Genomic DNA, 17,010 nt, shown 5'->3' on the forward strand with positions numbered 1-17,010 from the left:
TGAAAAGGGATTAAATTGATATTCATTTGAAAAAGGATTAAATGATCCAAATCGGACTACAAATACGATTTTTTGAAATATTTCGATCCATGCGCCACCTATCGGAGTTTTTTTCTCATCATTACATGGTCATCGGGTTCTGAACTATTTTCCAAGTTTCAAGCTTGTAGCTGGATCGGGAAGTTAGTTACTTAAATTTCAATTACAAAATTCGTAAGTCAAACTAAATCAAACCGCTTAAAAAACTCAAAATTTTAAGGACATTCGTACAAACTCCAAAATATCTCATTAATACATACATTCCATAAACTTGTAACCAATTATTTCATCATTAAGAGATCTTACATCGAGACTTTGACTTGAAAAATCTTTAGAGTATTTTATTTTCTATAACGGTCTAATGTACTGAATATACATATACAAATAGCTCTTGACTTTGAGCTCAGCTCATGTTGAGATTATTGTAAATAGAAATACAAAGATGAGACAGCAATTAAGTACTGAACTTCCGAAATATACAACATACGCAAAGAAATTAAATCAGTTTAATTTAAGACGCTGAATCGTTGAGTGAGCTTGAGAACGAACATTTGTGAATTGTGTCGGATAGGAAAATAATAAATAAATCTAATCAAAAGGTATATACTAAAAAAAAAACAAAAAAAAAAAAAAAAAAAATACAATCAATGGCAATATTTGCATTTTAGTTAATATATGTTATTACATTTTTTTGTAGTATAGATTAGTTGCTTTATACTGTATCTATTTCATGTGAAAGCAAATCAAATAAGCGTAACATTAGGGTGGATATGCAATTTTTTGTTTAATAAAGTGAGTCTTACATCTCAGCTGTATTAAAAAATATGAGAAAACACATTTTTGACTTTTTTAAAACAAAGCTTTAGTTTCGTGCTGAAAATTTAAAATAAGAAATGTCATTTGTGAAAAGTGTTGCAAGCCAAGGTTACGATATGATTTCTTACACAGATGTGATAACTGAGTAGGTAGAGCCTGATACTGGAATCCATGGCACATCGGTTCAAAACCAGGACACCGCCCACTACTTTTTTTTTGCAAGTGTATACTTCTCTAGTTGAAAATTAAAACCCAGTTCTGTGCATTAGTTTTCAGAAAGACCGGTATAGTCTATATTTGTAACCAAATTGGTGTGGTCATATATGTAGTCAAACAAGTTTCAGATGGTAATATCAGCTCACGTGAAGATGCACCGGTGAACAACGATACTTAATATATTTTTCTACCAATTGGATGCATCTAATAAAAACTAGTTCGTCTGCAGTGACATGAATCTGTATGCTTCATTCAGTATGGCAGGCCAACATACTGTAACGAATTTACTGAATTTCCGCGTATTCAAAATCTACTGCTAACGTTCGAATCACTAAACTGTTGGATAAATAACTCCAATATTGAATAATGTAAAAAAGGTCTTTATGAGACTACTTGAAAATAACACTTATACTTCGCAACTGATGGCTTGCTTATATCAAACTGCTTGTTGTGCCTCAACTGTTGCTTCTTTTATGCTGTTTCGTTTCCTCGTTGACATATTTCTAGGCGCTTCTATTTCTAGAATTTACTAGTTAGTTATCAGCTATAAAATTTCTCAGCTATAACTACAGATGCACGATTTTATAGCTTCTGGCATAGCCCATGCGCGTGTATATGTGAGTGATACTTGCACAAATGATTGCATACTTTCGGGAGTATCTCAGATATATGCATTTGTTTGTGCGTTACTCCCCGCTGCTTGTATGGACATATGTGTAGATATAATGATTGATTCGTTTATGTAGATACAAGTAACTGCCCGCTTTATTGTTGTTGTGGCTTCATTTACTTAGCATCAGACTAGTGATGTATCACTTAGTGTCACTAATATTCGTCACAATACTATACCTATACAACGTTGGTTGGAAATGTAAAATTTTACTATAATAAAATCTTTCTTTGTCTTTCATAAATTTAAAAAATATTATTCACACGCCCTGACATACGATAGTCTTAGAAGACAAGTAGCGCTTATTTTCTATTTTTAATCTAATATATAAAATTCTTCTGTCACGGTTTTAGAGGCTTAACTCCTCCGAAACGGCTGAACCGATTCTCATGAAATTTTGTGAGCATATTGGGTAGGTCTGAGAATCGGCCAACGTCTACCTTTTTTTTCACTACGTGCCTAGGGTCTTGAGATCAAAACGTGGACCCGGGTACCCCTAGAATGTGTTTATACAATATGGATATCAAATGAAAGCTGTTGAAAAGTGCTATATTACAGGACAACTTTCATACAACTGGGAGGCTAGGGTCTCGAGATATAGCCCAAAACGTGGACCCCGGTACCCTAGAGTGTGTTTATACAATATGGATATCAAATGAAAACTGTTGATGAGTGCTATAGTACAGGATAATTTTCATACAACTGGGAGGCTAGGGTCTCGAGATATAGCCCAAAACGTGGACCCCGGTACCCCTAGAATGTGTTTATACAATATGGATATCAAATGAAAGCTGTTATTGAGTGCTATAGTACAGGATAATTTTCATACAACTGGGAGGCTAGTGTCTGGAGATATAGCCCAAAACGTGGACCCCGGTACCCCTAGAATGTGTTTATACAATATGAATATCAACTGTTGATGAGTGCTATAGTACAGGATAATTTTCATACAACTGGGAGGCTAGGGCCTCGAGATATAGCCTAAAACGTGGACCCGTGTACCCCTAGAATGTGTTTATAAAATATGGACATCAAATGAAAGCTGTTGATGAGTGTTTTAGTAGAGGGTAATTTTCATATCCCTGGGTGACTAGGGTCTCGAGATATAGGCGAAAAACGTGGGCCCGTGAACGCCTAGATAGTGCTTTTACAGTATGGGTATCATATTGAAGCTGTTGATGAGTGCTTTAGTACAGAGTAATTTTTACACCGCTGGGTGACTAGGGTCGCGAGATATAGGCCAAAACAAGGACCTGGATACACCTTAGAATGTGTGTGTATTATGGATATCAAATGAAATCTGTTACTGAGAACTTTAAAGTAATTTTCATTGTGATATTCGATTTAGTCGCTTTAACCTGGCGAAGCCGAAATAAAGATATGAATTAATAATACCCACATACCTTTTTACATACGTTCTATTCGATTTGCCTGAAATTTGGTATATAAATTTGCCTATATTAATTTTTACGATGAGAGAAGGAGACTGAGAAAGAGTTAGACGAAGATGGAGATAGATGAAGCGAAAAATACGGAAGGAGGAGTGAATACAAGGATTAGGAAAAAGTCTATAGGGACGAGGGAAGAGTTAGACGGAAGAAGCTTATTAAAATGTATGCTGATAGACCAAATTTAGGGCAGAACAACGTCTGCCGGGTCTGCTAGTAAAATAATAAAAAACAATTTTAAGTTAAACGGGTTTATTGAAAACAATACTTACATTAAGTAATAATAATACTAAATGCTAGAAAATAATTAGGTAGATGCTAGGTACTAGTCATCACACTCCTCATTAATCTAGGTCGTTGATCATACAATTAAATAAAAACAAGTAAGGAAGGTTAAGTTCGGGTGTAACCGAACATTACATACTCAGTTGAGAGCTATGGTGACAACATAAGGGAAAATAACCATGTAGGAAAATGAACCGAGGGAAACCCTGGAATGTGTTTGTATGACATGTGTATCAAATGAAAGGCATTAAAGAGTATTTTATGAGGGAGTGGGCCATAGTTCTATAGGTGGACGCCATTTAGGGATATAGCCATAAAGGTGGATCAGGATTGACCCTAGAATGCGTTTGTACGATATGGGTATCAAATGAAAGGTATTAATGAGTATTTTAAAAGGGCGTGGACCTAAGTTCTATAGATGGACGCCTTTTCGAGATATCGCCGTAAAGATGGACCAGGGGTGACTCTAGAATGCGTTTGCACAATATGGGCATCAAACGAATGGTGTTAATGAGTATTTTAAAAGGGAGTGGGCCTTAGTTCTATAGGTGGTCGCCTTTTCGAAATATCGCCATAAATGTGGACCAGGGGTGACTCTAGAATGCGTTTGTACGATATGGATATCAAATTAAAGGTATTAATGAGTATTTTAAAAGGGAGTAATCCTTAGTTCCATAGGTGGACGCCGTTTCGAGATATCGCCATAAAGGTGGACCAGGGGTGACCCTAGAATTTGTTTGTACGATATGGGTATCAAAAGAAAGGTGTTAATGAGTATTTTAAAAGGGAGTAATCCTTAGTTCCATAGGTGGACGCCGTTTCGCGATATCGCCATAAAGGTGGACCAGGGGTGACCCTAGAATTTGTTTGTACAATATGGGTATCAAAAGAAAGGTGTTAATGAGTATTTTAAAAGGGTGTGGGGCTTAGTTCTATAGGTGGACACCTTTTCGGAATATCGCCACAAAGGTGGACCAGGGGTGACTCTAGAATGTGTTTGTACGATATGGGTATCAAATTAAAGGTATTAATGAGGGTTTTAAAAGGGAGTGGTGGTTGTTGTATAGGTGGTCGCATTTTCGAGATATCGCCATAAAGGTGGACCAGGGGTGACCCTAGAATTTGTTTGTACAATATGGGCATCAAAAGAAAGGTGATAATGAGTATTTTAAAAGGGAGTATTCCTTAGTTCCATAGGTGGACGCCGTTTCGAGATATCGCCATAAAGGTGGACCAGGGGTGACCCTAGAATTTGTTTGTACAATATGGGTATCAAAAGAAAGGTGTTAATGAGTATTTTAAAAGGGTGTGCGGCTTAGTTCTATAGGTGGACGCCTTTTCGAGATATCGCCATAAAGGTGGACCAGGGGTGACTCTAGAATGAGTTTGTACAATTTGGGTATCAAATTAAAGGTATTAATGAGAGTTTTAAAAGGGAGTGGTGGTAGTTGTATATGTGAAGGCGTTTTCCAGATATCGACCAAAATGTGGACTAGGGTGACCCAGAACATTATCGGTTGGATACCGCTAATTTATTTATATATGTAATACCTGGCAAGATTTTAAGGGTGTTTTACTTCGCCCTGCAGAACTTTTTCATTTTCTTCTACTTAATATGGTAGGTGTCACAACCATTTTATAAAGTTTTTTCTAAAGTTATATTTCGCGTCAATAAAACAATCCAATTACCTTACCATGTTTCATCCCTTTTTTCGTATTTGGTATAGAATTATGGCATTTTTTTCATTTTTCGCAATTTTCGATATCGAAAAAGTGGGCGTGGTCATAGTCGGATTTCGTTCATTTTTCATACCAAGGTAAAGTGGTTCAGATAAGTACGTGAACTGAGTTTAGTAAAGATATATCGATTTTTGCTCAAGTTATCGTGTTAACGGCCATGCGGAAGGACAGACGGAAGACTGTGTATAAAAACTGGGCGTGGCATCAACCGATTTCGCCCATTTTCACAGAAAACAGTTAGCGCCATAAAATCTATTCCCCTACCAAATTTCAAAAGGATTGGTTAATTTTTGTTCGATTTATGGCATTAAAAGTATCCTAGACAAATTAAATGAAAAAGGGCGGAGCCACGCCCATTTTTAAATTTTCTTTTATTTTTGTATTTTGTTGCACCATATCATTACTGGAGTTGAATCTTGACATAATTTACTTATATACTGTAAAGATATTAAATTTTTTGTTAAAATTTTACTTTAAAAAAAATTTTTTTTTTAAAAGTGGGCGTGGTCCTTCTCCGATTTTGCTAATTTTTATTAAGCGTACATGCAGTAATAAGAGTAACGTTCCTGCCAAATTTCATCGTGATATCTTCAACGACTGCCAAATTACAGCTTGCAAAAATTTTAAATTACCTTCTTTAAAAAGTGGGCGGTGCCACGCCCATTGTCCAAAATTTTACTAATTTTATATTTTGCGTCATAAGTTCAACTCATCTACCAAGTTTCGTCGCTTTATCGGTCTTTTGTAATGAATTATCGCACTTTTTCGGTTTTTCGAAATTTTCGATATCGAAAAAGTGGGCGTGGTTATAGTCCGATATCGTTCATTTTAAATAGCCATCTGAGATGAGTGCTCAGGAACCTACATACCAAATTTCATCAAGATACCTCAAAATTTACTCAAGTTATCGTGTTAACGGACGGACGGACGGACGGACGGACGGACATGGCTCAATCAAATTTTTTTTCGATCCTGATTATTTTGATATATGGAAGTCTATATCTATCTCGATTCTTTTATATATGTACAACCAACCGTTATCCAATCAAACTTAATATACTCTGTGAGCTCTGCTCAACTGAGTATAAAAAAATACATATCGTCGCTGCGCTCACAAAAACAATTATGTGTTTTTCAGTAACTTTTCAGGAGATCAAAAAAACTTATTTATGGTGTCCATTTGCAAAATTTTGCAAATTCCGTATTTTTGAAATATTTTGTGGAAAGTACATTATTGATGTGTGAAGGAAAAAGTCATTTTTTTTAACCCATTACGACGTGATAAATATTTGCGCCGTTTTAAAGCACAAAACTGCTTTCAAACATGATTCAAATTTGCTTCTGGCGGTAGGGAAATGCATACAATTTTTGCCGTTATTCCTCATAATGCCTACGAAGATTACCTCTTAAGCCCCTGGGCAGTATAGGTTCTTCAATCAGATGCCTGTTGGGATGCCCAGGCTTCTAGGTATTCAACAGAAACTGTTTGTTTGGCATTTTATTTCTCTCCCTAATGGGGAGTACTCTCGCCTGATTGTGTACGTGGTGTTCTGGAGACGTAAGAAAACAGCCCGTAGCGGTTTTGAGGGTAGTATTTTGGCAGGCCTGTATTTTCTTCCAGTGAGTAACCTTTAGGCTTGGCGACCATATCGGGGACGCGTAGCATGCAACGAGCCGGCCAATTGCTTTGTAAGTAGTAATGAGCGTTTCTTTGTCTTTACCCCAAGTATTGCCGGAAAGAGATTTGAGGATTTTATTACGGCTCTGGATTTTCGGTACAATCTAAAATGTAGATCCTGATCGAACGTTACACCCAAGATTTTAGGGTGTATGACAGTCGGTAGCGTAATGCCGATGTCGGGATCAAATCGATTATATTGCACTGTGCGGTGGGTGATAAACGCGAGACCGCCTGAATTTCCGATCTCGTGATTTTTTCTGTGTACGCTATGTTCAGAGCAGGTCTGCAGAGCAGATCTTGCTGTGTGTTTGATCTCTTGGATAGCTGCAATGCGGATGTTATGCCGATTCATGAAATCAACTATCTCCGTGATCTTCCCAGTTAACCCATTACAGTTTAACTGCATAATTCTGAAGTGCAACGGGGAGACGTCGTCACTCTGGGGGTAAGTGATAAGTGACTACGTCTGAGTTGAGGGAGGCCAGAACTCAATTGCTGTTGTGGACCAGGGACTAGACGTCCCTGGGTAAGCACTTGGGTACCCGGTGTAGTGGGGTTTGCGGCCTGGCAGTATAGCGCGATGAAAGCCGTCGGGGGGTTGCCGTCGCTGAGATCAGAACATCTGGGAAAGTGGCATTGTCTAAGGCAGGAGCTGCATGTGGTACATGTTGCAAACATATATATTCTGTGCTGGCAAATGGTGCAGAAGGTGGTAGGGACCAAATAATCTGTTTCTCTGAACTACTCGAGTGTTAGTGCCGGAAAGAGGGGGAGAAGAAGGCGGGGTCGTGGGCTGATGCTCGGCATTGCTACCGACTCTACTACGGAGATTGTAGTTATGAGTAGGAGCGACCGTATGAGCTGGTGGCGCCATTGGGCCGGAGCAGCAGTGGTTACTTGTTATGGCTTGCTGAGAAGCGGGGCAGCCAGAAGGTAGGGGGGCCGCTAAGGCGCAGACTACGGGACGCCCATGGGTGTAAACAGCAAGGAGCCGAAAAAAATTTATAAAAGTTACGAGGACTTCGGGCTTTGGGCTCTAGCCCAGAACATCCTGTCCGATGCAACCATCTCTTGCACGTGACACACTGACAAGAGTGTGGCCGTCCTAAAAAGATTATTTTACGGCAAACGCAGCAAAACAATTTCTCTGGACCGGGGTCAGGTACAGGTCCTGAATTGGGTTCGATACCCTCCCGGAGCAGGAGAATATTGCGCAGTCACGCTGCAGGGATCTGCTGGGAGGATGACAGTTTGTGGGAGGGACGCAACAAATTAAATGGGGTTACATTGAAATGACAGCCCTTGGTCGGGAAAAATCCCGAGTCGCTCCGGTTCATAGAATCGGCTGCCTTGGGAAGCGAGATGGTTTGTAATTATTTTTTACATTGAAATCAAAGCACTTTCGCAGCGATTAAAAAAATTATAAACTAGTGAGTAAGTACATAACCGTTTTTCAGAGTACTTCTAGTACTGTGAGCACATATATGTAGGTGTTTTCGATCACTTCTAAACCGAAAGAGATATAAAAAACACTGCATATGCAGAAATGTGGGCCGTATATAGTGATATATAATATGCAATAAAAAAATTTAAGAAAAACACATAACTGTTTTCGTTAGCGCAGCGACGATATGTGACCCGGTCTATGAAAAGGTGGCTTATGACTAAAAAAAATTGTTCCACTTTTTTTCTGGTTTCGATAGTTTTTGAGACGCTCTTTCACGTGGTGAAAACTAGAAAGTCCTAACTTGCTTAGAAGTGTACTAAAAATGTAGAGAAAGAAGAGCACAAATGAAAGACGATGAAGCCTTTGGTTCCTTCGATGCCACTTTGGTGGCTGGTGAAGCATCCTCAGTTGTTTTGATAGCATTTTGTTCGGTGGCAATGGAGCCAAAATATCGGTCAGAACCTGGTTTGTGCTTTGCATTTTGGGCATGACTGTCATAATGCAAAAGAAAAACTACTAAGAAACTGAAGAAATGCATTGTTTATCTTTAACAGCTGATTCTTGCAATTTCTTTTTTGAGTCATAAGCCACCTTTTCACAGATCGGGTCACATATATGGTTTTATTCTGAACTCATTTTCGTTCAAAGGTAGCACAAATGATACAGAGGCCATCACTAATGCAGTTGAGCGGATAAAAATGCTGATTGGAGGATTTTTTTTCGACTTATGGCATTAAAAGTGTCTTGGAAAGAGTAACAAAAAGGGGGGTGGGTCACGCCCATTTTCAAAATTTGTCCACTACTGAGGTAGAATATCAATCAAATGTAGTTTAATACGAGAGAGTTATTGTAAACTTTGTTAAGGTTAGTCCTTTCGGAAAAGTGGGTTTGATCTTCAACCGATTTTGATTATCTTCACTCAGTTTATATAATTTGGCAAGGATAGTGTATCTGTCAAATTTCAATATAATATCTTTAACGGCTTGTTAAACTTCCGAATTTTCTTCTTCTAAATGTGGGTGGTGCTACACATATATTCTAAATTTTTTTTGGAATTTATATTTTGCGTAATAAAACCACCCCACCGACCAAAATGCATTAGCTTAGCGGTATTCGTTTTTGAATTATAACATTTTTTCCATTTTTATAAATTTTCGATATCGTGTGTGGTAATCGTCCGTTTTCGCTCATTTTCCATACCAATCTATTCTGTGTCCAGACAAGCCCTATACCGAATTTGAAGAAGATATCTCAATATTTCATATTTCGATACTGATGATTTTGATACATGGAAGTCTATATCTATCTCGTTTCCTTTATACAGCTGGGTATAAAAATGTTTTGGTATATTCTCTTATTAAATTTGCCCTATAAATACCACTTATGGCCGAGACATAAAGAAAACCGTAGGTAACTGCAAAATTATTCACAAAAAAATAGGTTCTTTTATAAGCTGCGTAGAATACCCAAACTATATAATTTGTTTATTGTGATTCACACAGCAATTTATTGATTCAATCATCAATGTCAATTACGTTTATTCTTCACAAACTCATAGAATGCAAACAAGCATTTATATTACCACTTATTGGTGTGGGGAAAACCCCCATTATGACGATCTTTACGGAATTATCTGTAAAGCATACATATGTACATACAATGCTACATGCATAGGCGAATGAATGTAATTAAAGAATATAACAGTTAATGATGCTATTTGCGAGAAACTTTATGTACATTAGACCGTTCCGAATTTTAATTTTTTGCTTTCTAGCAGGTGATAAAATAAATTAAGAACTCTACTTTGCCTCATACTCTCGTTGCTGGGAGTATACACAATTTGACCTGTCTTTGCCCAGCGACACAATCCATGTCGTCTGAACGGATCTCTTTCCCAGTTATTTGTGTTTTCCCTAAAGTGTGCGTTTGTGAAGGATTCTGGATCATAGAATGCTGGTAGCCTGCCTATTCATTACCTTCATAACTCCATGTCCGGTAACCCACATTAACAAAACCTTCCATTTGGCTCACATATCATTAAGGACTCCAATGCATTGTGTAAAACTGTCGGACAAAATGAGGATACTCCTCGAGGATAAGCCTCTTCGTAAACATTTTCTATCAGAAACTTTTACTGCATGGATTTCTGCAACATAGAGGAGGAGGGGGGGGGGGGGGGAGGGGCGGTCATCCCATCAAAATTACAACAACCACAAATTGTTTGCAAATATCTTTTGACAGAGTTAAATTTTACTTTTACGGCTTTGGATTATTGATTCCGAAATCAAGTTGCGTCTATCGGCTTTTCTTTTGACATCTTTTCGACTTTCATTGTTAATTGTTGCAAATTGTAAAATAGCAGAGTTACAAAAATAAAACAATTACCACTGTATTTGCAAAGAAAAGCAAAATTAAAAAAAAAGATTCCTAGACTCTCTTAAAATCCGACTTTTCCCACTTTTTTCTTCGACCCAGTGTAGTGCACCGATTTTACATCGCTCGGCTCTGGATCCATGTGCTACCCACGTACCAAAAAATAGCTGTTTTGTTCAAATAGACGCGGAGTTTAAACGATTTAAAAAGATGAACCTGTAAACGCCCTGAAGTGAGTGTGAAAAGGTCCCAAAATAATCCCCAAATTATGTGAAAATAATCCCGAAGTTATCCGGAAAGTTTTCGAAACTGAACAAAATGATCCCTAGAGAATCCGAAGATAGTCAAAATCGAATCCGTAGTGGACCCCTAATTATATCCAATGGATTTTAAGATAGTCTCGAATAGATCGAGAAGTGATCTCAAAAGTATTTCGCAATGATTTCGAAACGGTCAAGAAATGGGATCCGGAAATATTCCCAAGACTGCAAGACGTAAACATTAAATTTATCCTGACAGTGATTCAGTGGGCTGAACTGCGCCGTTTTCAAAATTGCATAGATCTCAACCTATAGGTCCTACATATAAAATATTACTGGACTATCTCAAACTAAGTCAGAGTTATGGTGATTTGTTTAGTCGCCACTGCTTCTCATGCGCATTTCTCTGTGCTCCCTTTCGGCATGCATCAATCGCGTCATCACTAGAAACCCTATATGTAGATTCTCCTTGAAACCGCCGTGCTCACTCAATATCTGCGTGTGGTAATAGTTTAGTTCGCCGTACTTTCGTACATGAAGGTCCAGCGCTCATTCCTCGATTCTTCACACCTAACTAATGTTCGCGACCTAGCGATTTTCTTGGCATCATCAATGCCATACATATCAGCTATTTAACTTGACAATAAATCTACTGGGACTTTCCTTTAAAATCTACTTAGACTTATAGAACACTACGACCTACGCCACTTTAAAAGTTACATGGCCAAACTACAATGACAGAAGGACAAGGAGTATACTGAGAGGGACCGACACCCATAAACTTATAGCAGTCTACATTGGTCATTGGGCTTTAGGTATGCATACGGAAAAGAGGGCATTTCGTCCTTTTCTGACAACTTTTATGGCATTAAAAATGCTTTTAATTAGCTTCTTGGTCAAACTGGGTTACACTTATTGTACTTACCTACCTTTAACCCTTGAAAAGTTTCCCAGATGAGATCCCCTCTTTTTAAAAAACGCTTAGCCAATAGATTTTTTCAGATCATTGGCTCTGTCATTATCATTGGCATATGTCATCCAAACCGTCCAACCGTTATGGCGAGTTTAAGTCCCAAAAACGCAGCACCTGTTCCCAGAGATCCACCCATTTTTTTTTTAAAGTATAGCTCAACCTGTATCCCAAATAAACACATTTTTGAACATCTTATTCATTAGATATAATTTTGAACCTGCCGAAAGAAAAAAAGGTTTTTTGCAACAGTCTATTATACACACAGCAGTTAACAGAAAAATAGCAGTGAAAATTTTTCCAAATTAAACTTTTTATTTTTATTTTCGATGTTCTAAGAAATGAATTTGTAACGAAAACGACGCAAGCCAATTTCGTTTTCGAAAAAATTCCAAAATTAGAGAAAAATTTACAAAAATTTACGAAAATTTTTCATTTGTAGCTCTCTGAATTTTTTTGAGTATGGAGTATTGCAGCACAATGAATTTTAGTCTAACAAAGTAAAAAATTGGCAGTGATGTTTGTGATTTTTTTTTTACGAAATGTGTTTCAGATTTTTAAATAAAAAGTTCGAAAATTTCCTAAAATTTGTTCGAATATTTGAATTTTTTCGCATCCGTTTTTCAGACTGGCTTCCATAGTTTTATTTACAAAATTCATAGTTTTTTTTTCTGGATACATTGAACATTTTTCTTTCGCTCCATTCACTACGGAGTCAATAATATGTCTCCCTCCCGCTCTCTCCCCTCTCCCGCTCCTACACTAGCTAAGATACATCTATGGTTAAAAAACTGGACCAGTTTCCCTCTGCCTCCACGTTTCCCTTTCCCTATCCATTCCCCTCTCCATCTCTCTTTCCTCTCACATTCCTCGTCCTCCTCCTCCCTTCCTTTATCCCCTTTATTCCCTCTCTATAATTTTTTTTATTTATTAGCTTATTTTTTATAATTTTATTTCCTTAAATGTATTTGTCACCCAAACCCCGTTTTTATCAAATTTTCATACTCATTTATTTACAGATATGCCACGTCGCACATTTATACTCCATATAATTGCAGCATGGCTGCTATGCGCTGAAACAAAGCCACAAAATACAAATATGGAACCTAATCAAGACTTGGCTAAAACTATTTCGGATATTTTTTCACCAAATTCTACAATGCCATTTCAAAGTACGGGCAGTGGTTTCGGCAAACTTGTTACACCCGAACCAGTTGATCGCTCACTTCCGCAAATTAATTTTCAATCCACAAGCGGTCGCGGACCATGCAACTGTGTACCTTATCACATGTGTAATCCAACGACGGGCACTGAAACAACACCCGTTGAGGATGGTGAATTTGATGGTTTCGGTTTGATTGATATACGTTTCAACAATGATGATCCAGTGTGTGAACATTTTCTCGATGTATGCTGCGATAATCAAAATCAACGCCAAGACAGTCTTACGCCAAAGCCACAAGACGAGCGTCCTCAACGGCCAAAAGGTTGTGGTATACGAAATGTGGGCGGTATAGATTTCAACATAACAGGCGCCTATGATAATGAGGCCGGTTTTGGTGAATTTCCATGGACGGTGGCGTTGTTGCATGCGAGCAATTATAGTTACTTCTGTGCGGGTTCGTTAATTCATCCACAAGTAGTGCTAACAGCCGTACATTGTGTAATTGGACGCGCGGAGTCGAGTTTTCTAGTACGTGCTGGCGAATGGGATTCACAAACTACCAAAGAACGTTTGCCTTATCAGGAACGTGGTGTTCAACGCATCATAACACATCCTAACTTTAATTCGCGTAATGTTGGCAATAATTTTGCATTGGTTGTATTAAGCCAACCAGTCGTTTTGGCTGATCATATCAATGTCATTTGTTTGCCAGGGCAAAATGCGGCACCATTTCCAAATACTCAATGCTTTGCCAATGGCTGGGGTAAGGATTTATTCGGTGAGGCGGGGCGTTATAGCGCTATAATGAAGCGTGTGCCATTGCCGATTGTGGACTTTGGTAGTTGTCAAACACGCTTGCGCAATACACGTTTGGGACAAAAGTTCGCATTAGATCGTTCGTTTATTTGTGCTGGTGGCGTACGTGGTGTGGATACTTGTCAAGGAGATGGTGGTGCGCCACTGATTTGTCCGATCGGACTGGCATCGGAGAACCGTTATGAACAAGATGGCATCGTTTCGTGGGGCATTGGTTGTAATGATGATATACCCGCAGCTTATGCAAGCGTTGCGACGGCGCGTGATTGGATCGATCAGCAAATGTTCTCGTTGGGTTATGGATCGACATCATATACGGTGGCTTGAGATTGAAATTATTTTCACACAAAGATTGCCGTATATATTTAAGAGGTCACAAATATTATAATAAAAAGCATTTAAAATAATAAAATTCATTAAGTAAAAGCATTTGTTTATTCATTTCAGATTCATATCTAGGCACTTTTGTATCAGTGTCCGTTGAGTTGAGAACATTCATAAATGCATTCTTGTAGTAGCTTAGCGATCTCTTCTTTACTATCATTAATTTGCGCTTCACCGCCCAGCAACTTTGTTCGCTGCGTAACCATCCACACCAACTATCTCTGTTTCGCGATAACTGACGGCAGTTGGGAGCTCGAAGTAGGGGCAAGTTTTCCTCCACCTGCCACTCCCAACTCAGTGAAGGTCTCCTCCTTCCTTTGCTTCTAAATGCGGCGAAATACTTTCTTGGTCGGAGCGTCTTTGTCCATTCGTTTAACATGACCTATCCATAGAAGTCTTTGAGCTTTATTTCGCTGCACTATCTTCATATCAGACCATACAGCTCATCATTATACCTACTTCAATACTCACCGTCGGCATCATGGACAGGATGATAAATCTTCCGGAGAATTATTCCCTCGAACACTTCAAGGCCTATCTCATCTTCTCTCGAAAACGTCCTTGATTCGTCGAGAGAGAACTTTACTTGTAAATTGTCTGGACAGTTCAACATAGCGTATGTTGGCAAGAATTATTTTTCCTTTTGCTTTTTGAGCTGATATTGTTTTCAATGTTTATGCTTCCTTCCAGATAGACGAAGTTGTGCACAGTTTCGATTTTATGCACGGATGACAGAAAGTACTTCATCTTGTCCTCATTTCTGCAATATCTTTGTAGGTGGGCGTAAGTTCTATAAGGCATTCGTCAGACAACGGAAAGTCTAAGAAATGTCAAAAGGACTTTAACTCCGACTTAATATCCTCAGAAGAGACAGTACGTCTCCTACGTAGTGAATGGAGAACCAGCTGACAGCTCAGCGGCCAGCCGAACAGACACGGCGGATATTCAAAAAGTTTATTTTCTCGAATTTGTGTCTCATAACGGTGAGGTCAACCATGAATTGATGCATCTTCAAAGCGCATAAATTGTGTCCAGTGAAAGCGACTGCGAAAGGCTTCTTCGCACGCGCTTGACTTAGCTTCCTTTTTTCGTCCATTTGCCCTCTTGGTATCCCCCCGAACATAGCTTTGGCATTGGGCTAAAACTGACACCTCACAGGAGGATTAAAATGGAGACAGGTGGAAATACGATCCATAGACTTGTCAATAGGAGTACACCTAACGATATGCTACGAATCGTTTCATCCGACATTTTCAGCATGGCAGAGAATATTCCACCTGGCCCTCCCAACCAAAATAGTAACTAATCCTGACACTACTCGCTGCGTGATCGGAAAGCAAGTTCTATATATCGGGTCTACCGCATCATTTCCCGAAAGAAAATATCGATAGGCGCCTTTAGGGACTTGTACTTACTACGTGTCCATTTCTCGTTTACCTTCTTTATCAGTCTTTAATAATTTCCACTCTATATAGGGCTTTATTTAATCGTGTGTTTGCCTACAGCATTCGATGCATAGAGTTTTATCGCGGTCGATAGAACTTTGCCGTATATTTATCTGATACGTTTCGGAAACTAGCATAACTCAGGTACTAGCTCGACGATTGAACCTTCTAGACCATCCCACCCTCTCCTTCCGTGGGAAATTTGGGTTCGCCAGAGCCTCGACTGCTAAATAAACTGCATTCGCCACGGGTAGATGAGCAGGATAATTGGGTTGGAAAAACTATGAATTGGCCTGGCAACTGCTTGAATTCCACCTTTGGTCTTTTACATTGTAAGGATCTGCGCTTTATCTCTCACGATAAAATGTGCCTGTATGCCTTGCCTTTGGAGGTTTGAAACCACTCCCTTTAGCTCTCCCAAAGCCGCGATATTTTTGTATCCTATCAACTAAACCCCATTGCATCACCGCGCTGACCGAAGGATGTAAGTGATTTAATCGGTTCTTCCGAAATCCTGAGCATGATAAAGCCGGTGTTACTTCCGTTTGGCTATAACCTACTACATCAGTCCTCTCAGTTGTTGACATATCACTACTACTTCCCTTCCTTATGAGTTGTAGCTTTCGTGGTAGTTGCTTCCTTTTTATTGGAGTCTCTCTATTTTTCGCTTCGCGACGTACATTTTTTTTATGTGGACAGCCTGTCGAATGACCGTGAACTGAGTTTTTTCCTCCTCTAAAAAAGTGGCTTTATGCCTATCGCTGCAAAGTTTTTGTCAACGAACTGCTTTCGATCTGTTTTTACTGCCTCAAGGTTCAATGCCAAGCATTCGCTACTCTGGTAGGTAGCTCGACCCAAGCTTAGTTCCCAAGTGCTTGAATGAATGAACGAATGAATGAATTTGAATGGTGCATGATACTGTGGCAGGGTTCTTTTGCTCTGTCTGTTTCATACTCTTCATCAATCTTTTTCTCTGATCGGACTCACATGTCACTCCCTCCCTGAGCTCATTAATTTCAGCTAACTTGGCTCTCCATGCCTGTATCTCAGATTAGCTCACTTGCGACGCTATCGTCTCTCCCTTCCTAGCTATCTCCGTTAAATACCTCTGAGAAATCCATCTTGGTTGTACCTGCCTGACCATCATTCCGTACGCACATATAACCATGGCGATTAATCATGGTGGAAAAATTGCTCGGCCATCATAACACCATGGACCGCGAAAAGCGTTGGTGCAGGCAACTGAGCAACTATG

The 17,010-nt window shown here is 38.9% G+C and overlaps 1 protein-coding gene across 1 annotated transcript; it reads left to right on the top strand.

Annotated features, from left to right (window-relative positions):
* The first annotated feature begins 493 nt into the window (after positions 1-493).
* LOC137234482 (phenoloxidase-activating factor 2) lies at positions 494-14,352 on the top strand. Its single transcript, XM_067757991.1, has 2 exons — positions 494-638; positions 12,965-14,352. Exon 2 carries the CDS (start codon positions 12,967-12,969, stop codon positions 14,251-14,253), a length of 1,287 nt encoding a protein of 428 aa, XP_067614092.1. The 5' UTR covers positions 494-638; positions 12,965-12,966; the 3' UTR covers positions 14,254-14,352.
* Positions 14,353-17,010: the final 2,658 nt, after the last annotated feature.

The sequence above is a fragment of the Eurosta solidaginis genome, chromosome 1, assembly GCF_040869045.1.
Source record: "Eurosta solidaginis isolate ZX-2024a chromosome 1, ASM4086904v1, whole genome shotgun sequence".
NCBI lineage: Eukaryota > Metazoa > Arthropoda > Insecta > Diptera > Tephritidae > Eurosta > Eurosta solidaginis.